Consider the following 6,611-nt stretch of genomic DNA (forward strand, 5'->3'; position numbering starts at 1 on the left):
CTGATACACGTGAGGCTTCGGGCGTTTTAATTAGTACAACCCTCAGAGCTGCGCTAATTAAAGTGCCGCTCCTTGTCTCCCAGAGTACATCTACAAACACCCACAGCCCTTGAATACCCTTGGAAGTTTTCATGAACAAATTAAACTAATACTCATCCAGATACAGATGATCCTGCTCTGAGTAGAGGGCTGGACTAGATGGCCTTCTGATGTTGCATCCAGCCCTATTCTTCAATGATTCTAAGATTATTTTCTGTAGCAGGAAGGGACTGAAGAATATAGTATAAAATACAGAAAGATAAACTGAAGATCCACAAACAACAACAACAAAAAAAGCACTTTTCTGTTGTTGAGGTTTTTAAAGAAAGCTGTTGTTCTGCACTGAGCAACAGAAAAAAATTAGGTTAAATCCTGCAAACATTTGCTATTTACCAAATATCTTGAAGTGCCTGACAGATCTGAATATAGGTTGTATTTGAAGGACTGTTCCATTATTATGCATTGGCCTCTATCAGCTTATGTCCACATTTAGCATAACTTTTATACAGCCATAACTTTTATACAGCCACAATACAAAAGCTGGCATTGATACCAGTTCTTGACTGAATGCAGGAAACCAAAACTTCTACGACTTGCAGACTACTCCAGAGGGTGTACTGGTGATATTGTCTGGTTGTTTATTTTAATGAAATCCTCCTTACTTACACAGAATGAAAAAAGCTTTGTCTCTAGGCTCAGGCAGGTGGTAATATTCTAAAGTTCATGAATCTTCTCCACTTAGATTTTTAAAGTAAGTCTGAAACCTCAGTCTTATTAACTAGATTCTCTTAGGTTCCTTAAATATGGAATTACCATAGTGATACAACTGGTAGGTACATCAAGGCCATATCTCCAGTGCTTGTTCAGGCTTTACCTAGTATTGGTTTGCAGCTTTCTCTCTCCACTTCTCTGCCTTTCTTACACAGACACAAAAATCTTTTCAAAACAACAGAAAGCATGTGGCTTTCAAGCCTTCATTATGGCCAGTGATGTGTTTGTGCTTGGACTGTGAGCCTGTTTCATAAAAGCATTTGATTGTTTCTTACTACTGCCTTAAATGAAAGATAATGGTTTAATCAAAATGATTTATAAAACATACCTTATTCTCTTTGTATCTACTCAGATCTGCTATGCAGTACTCTTTGAATAATTTATCACAGTATTTCTTTGCAAGCCTCTTCTCCCTGTAACCAGAAATGCATTATTTTGATTAAGTACACTGAATAATACAGAGTGCAGTCAAATAATACAATCCATTTTAAATAAGAAGATAAAATGAGTATCTAATGACAGAATACAAGAAAATAAAATATAGTTCAAAAATATATTTTAAAATCACCACAACATAAATTATAAGTTTATTTCTGAAGTTGTAGTTGGAGTTTTGGGAATAGTAGTTTAGTTCAGACAGACTGCACAGACTAACTATGTTTGTTCTTCACTACTAAATCACCATTTCATTCTAATGCAGAGCCCTATCACAATATTTCCTACATTTCTTTCATTTTTAAATGCATCAAAATTTGAAAGCACAAAAGTAAATATGCAAAGCAAATTGAAACAAATGAACAAAACATTAAAAATTACATGCAAAAAGATCTAAAAATAATGTTTTATTATATCCCAAGTTACCAATTCATGTCCACTTCATCAATCTCTTTCCACAGGAATCTATGGTTTTCTCTTATAACATCAAGATCGGTCTTATCATTTGCTCTGTGAAAAGGTATATTTTTATTAAAATACCATTACAATGAAGTTTTATACCACTGTAAATAAAAGAATCGGATGACCTCTGGCAAACATTGGTGTTTTTAACTGCTTCTTTCATTCATTAAGTTGGATATTGCAAGGTACTGTGACGCATCAAAAACTGTTCATGATAACAAGTAGTATAACCTGACATATTTTTTCTTTGGATGGGTGGTTGGCAACATTCCAGATTTCATTAGTATCTTCAGCTGAGATTTTTACAGTAAGTTGTTAGTCTGAAATGTTCAATTCTAATAACAAGACACTCCTAAATTAGTTAAGTTTGGTAACTATCTTGTAAAAATTATATTATGTTTCAACTGGCAAACATTTGCCAGAAGCTGTTCCAGCACTTTGTAGTACAACATAATAAACTGAATATAAGAATGCTAATTTCTACCCTCATCACCACAGGAATGAGAGATTAATACTTAGCAAACACCATATTATGTTATATGCATCATCCACATGCTCTCTCAACATAAAAATAAAAACTTCCAATTAATTTTATATAACTTTTTATGTCAGCCATACAAAGTTAGGACAAAACAATTGTCTGCATCAAAGTCACAATTTTCCAGAGTCTGTACATGTCACTACAGAGTTAAAAAATTGATACAAGAATAAAGATCTGGTCAGAGTTCACAATTTTAATAACCCAGAGAAATGATCGAGAATATATTTAATAGTTTTATATAACAGATTGTATTCCAATGGTTCTCACCCTGAACGTTGGAAGTCCTCCTTTTTGCCACCGTAGTATAAAATGTAGTCATTCACAAACTTTTTGTGTCTCTCATACTGAATAAAGCAAAATTAAGGACTCGTTTTCAGTATTTTCTCTCACTATAGAAAATAGCTGTTTTCTCTCTCTACTCAGTTTTGATAAGCAATACAACATAAATTTCTAACTATAAGTTATTTCCAAAAATTAATCTTACCAGAAAAAATATATGAAGGGCAACTGTTACTTAATAATTTTTTATAAATTAAACAAACAAGACAAGAATGTTAACACAACTTTCAAAATGCTACCCCAGCCACATCCTCAGAAAACCTTCTTTCTTCTTTGAAAAAAACTCTAAATGGGCTTGAACCTAGCTTTTATTGTGTACTCAACTGTAACTCAGACTAGAGTTCTATGACATGATAATTTTGGTTCAAAATATATCTATGTAATGCATAATGCAATCTATATAAAAGCATACAATAGCTAATGCTTCTTTAGCATAACCTTATGATCAAACAAGAGGCACAGATCATGAAGAAGAAGAAGGTCTTGCATTCAAAAGCTTGTCTAATTCTATCCCAACTATGCAGTTTGTCCAATAAAAAAAGATATCACCCTAAGCAATCCTTGCCTCTTGCATTATTCTTGGACCAAGACAATTACAATATCACTCTAAGATTACCTTAACAAAGAAAAAACTAAAAGACTTTTGTTTTGGACAACGATACTAAGTCACAGGAAATTATGTTTCTGCTCAGACATTCTGTCTTAGAGACATAATGTGAAACATATTTTATAAAATAAAGCAAGCAGCAAAGCAAACACGTGGGGACAAATACATCACCACAGATCAACTTCAAATAACACTATAACAATGGATATTTAAAAGTACATAAAATTTAGTTAGTGATATTTATAGATGTTGAAACTTGGGTAATAAATTATCTCTTGGTATATCTCAAGCAATACGTTGAATCGAGTTCACTAAGAACTTATTTCTATCAATATACTGCCTTCTCTTACAGTAAAAGGATTTTATGGGCAATACATTGTATTTTCTGTTGGAATGTTCCAAATATTAACTCAACCTCTGCCTGTTTCTTTTAAAAAAAATGACAGACTTATGTTCAAGGATGCAGTGAGGAGCTTTTATTTTACAAGGGTAAAGGAAACTATTTAACATGACAAAACTAAGGTTGATTAATTTCATGGAACCTCACTTTTTTCTCTCACTGTTCTCCACTTCTATCACCCTAGTTCAGTAATTCTCAACCAGAGTGTTAGATCCTGTGGTGTGAGGTGATAAGCAGATAAGCTAAGCAGACCAGCCAAGCTCAGGCTTGTCCTTGCCTGGACAATCCTCTACCCCTACTGCCCAGCCTCTGTATAAGGAAGTAAGCACTATAAATGTATAAATTAGTTTTTGAAATTGGCTGCCACTCAGTTCACAAAAGTTATGCAGAGGTAGTCCAGTGGGGGATACTTCAAGTCCAGAAAAGTTGAGAACCACTGCCATAGATAAATGACTTACCCTTCAAACAGAAAGGAAAAAGCAAAACCAAAAACAGTGAAATGTCCAAGAAAGTAGAAATAAACCAAAATCAGGCTAACTATACAATCAGGCTAACTATACTATATATATGCTCTAAGAAAGCAAAAGAAAGTATAGGGAGAATCAATTCTGCTACAAGCTTTTTAATCAGCCTTTGCTATTAGTGTTACTAAATGATAACCGCAGACACATGATAATATATGGAAAACTTGCAGGAAAAATAACGTAAGGACAGAACAGCAGTGTTAATTCCTTTGGTAGAGCTCTTCACTTTGTTATATAGCATAGCTCTCTCCTCTAGGACTTAATTATTATCTCATGGTCAATGCAGCAACTGGCCTTCAGCCAGGACATCATATTATTACAAAACATAGATTCATAGAAGTTAGGGGCTGGACGGGACTTCAGAGATCATCAGCTCCAGCCCCCCTGCTCAAGGCAGGAAAGACTGCTCTGGTCAGATGACCCCAGCAAGGTGTGCGACATGTAGAGCCTTGTCAACTAACACAGCACTTAAACATATGGCAAAACCCCCACCCCAAAGAACTGACAACCTAAATAATATAGGACAGGACACAACTTAAAGTTCAAGAGAGTTCAACTCAGGACATCTCTACCATATAAAGTTACTGTTACCTTTGTTTCAGTTTGATTTATAAGAGAAACATGACTGAGATCATTCCACACATTTAATCTCACGTTCTAATTTGTGTTACTTCCCGAGTAAAATTTGGCAGAATTACCAGATCAAAATGGTTGAAGTCCTAATGTCTCAACCTAAAAATTCTTCTTTAAGGTAATAAAACAGAAATCAAATCAAAGACTCTTATAGACTTTGATAACATAAGAAGGTATTTCAGAGCAAATAAACGTTTCTGTGGCTAACGATCTGTCCAGAAGTTTGTGATCACACTGCTTTTCATACAAATGGGTGGTAGACTTACTGTCCAGACCAAATTTGAGCTTTTTGCTTACCCAAAACTGAAACACAATCATTCTGTATTTCTATGCAGCCATTCTGCAGCAACAAATAGTTCCATTATGTATTTCCCTATAATGTAAGTAAAGAATAACTTCTCCAGTTAAAGAATCCAGAGATGAGCTGTAGATCTAATTTTTTTTTTTTTTTTTTTAAACACACTTTTGGCTAAACTACATTCAAATTTCCCTTTTCAAGACCGTCATTGTCCACAGTGAAAACTGAGCATATTTATATGCGTTGAGCAAGTTAAAGTAAAATGACCTGTTTAGCACCAGCAGCCTGTACTGCCAGCCCAAAAGGAAAATTACAGTTATATTTAGGGACCCACCAAAATCACGATTTTGCCATTTTTGCAGAAAATACCATTTCAACCATGCCCCATGAAAAAGCATGGGGTCCACACTTTTGGCAAGCTCCCTAAAAACCTCACCAAAATAAAATGTTGGCTCCCTCTGGGGAGCCAACGGTCTTTGTAGCCACTGCGGTACAGCCACGCAGCCTGCCAAAGAGGGGTAAAGGGGAGCTGCTGGCATGGTAAGATGGCTGCCACCCCCCTGCCATCTCTTGCTGCTGACTGTAAGGGCTGTCCATCAAATGGCCCTGCCCCTGCCCCTCACCACCAGCCAGTGGGAAGGAGTGGGGCCATATGACAGTCCTTGCAGCTGATCAGCAGTGAGGGGCAGGGCCACTGAGGCTCCACAGCCAGTCAAAGGAATGGTGGGGGCCTTATGCACTCTGCCCCTGAAAATGGCTACCAGGCCTGCAGTCTGCCCGTGAAATCATCCAGCAGCCACCTTGACTTCAGTAGACCCCTAATTACACTAGTAGTACTAGTAAACTACTAGTAAATTCAGTACTAGCCCTGGAGAACTGTCCAACTTTCAGAATTCGTGTTTTGCAAATTCACTTAACATAATCCTCAGTATAGTTTGCCAAACTGGACTTTCCTTAACTATTCTGAGAACAGATGCTCAGTCCCAACAGAATAAAAATTATTTGATTGAAGGTTTCAAAGCTGGGTAATAGGTGGCATTATTTTTTCACTTAAATTCACTAGACCAGATACAAAAGTACTGACAGCACTGTTTTCAAGAGTTCATTGTTTTTCATGTATACTGTACATGTATTAGGGACAGGCATACTTAATCTTTGAGTCTGGCCGTAGTGAACAGCCTCAAGAGACAGTTATTAAACAAGAACAGTGTATACTCAGAGAGACTGGCTCCCCAATAATGTAAGCAGCCATCGCACTGACATAATAAAAAGTGTTCCTGATTCCACTAAAGAATAAAATATTAGGGCTGCACTGATAGAGATTTTGGGGGCCGATACTGGTGGCCAATTTTTAAAAGGAGGCATATCGGCCAATACCGATCCGATTTCCGATACAGCTGCATCCAGTTGGTAAGTCTATTGTGGTGGAAGGGGAGGGGAGAAGGAAGGGGCATTGGGGGGCAGATCAGCGCCCCCTGCATTGAGGTAGAGAGTGGGGCTGAGGCAGGCTCTGCCCAGCAGGGGCAAGACGGGGTGTGCAACAGAGCCGTGGCTCATCCAGG

At 36.9% G+C, this 6,611-nt stretch overlaps 1 protein-coding gene across 1 annotated transcript in view; it reads right to left on the bottom strand.

Annotated features, from left to right (window-relative positions):
- Positions 1-6,611, bottom strand: part of LOC102377127 (protein FRA10AC1) — a gene marked incomplete at its 5' end in the record, with an annotated part of 55,928 nt that overhangs the window by 37,906 nt on the left and 11,411 nt on the right. Inside the window, 3 exons of the mRNA XM_006029436.2 lie at positions 1,139-1,223; positions 1,672-1,755; positions 2,516-2,592. Of these exons, the coding sequence (XP_006029498.1) occupies positions 1,139-1,223; positions 1,672-1,755; positions 2,516-2,592 (246 nt within the window). The remainder of the gene's footprint in view (positions 1-1,138; positions 1,224-1,671; positions 1,756-2,515; positions 2,593-6,611) is intronic.

The sequence above is a fragment of the Alligator sinensis genome, unplaced genomic scaffold (assembly GCF_000455745.1).
Source record: "Alligator sinensis unplaced genomic scaffold, ASM45574v1 scaffold472_2, whole genome shotgun sequence".
NCBI lineage: Eukaryota > Metazoa > Chordata > Crocodylia > Alligatoridae > Alligator > Alligator sinensis.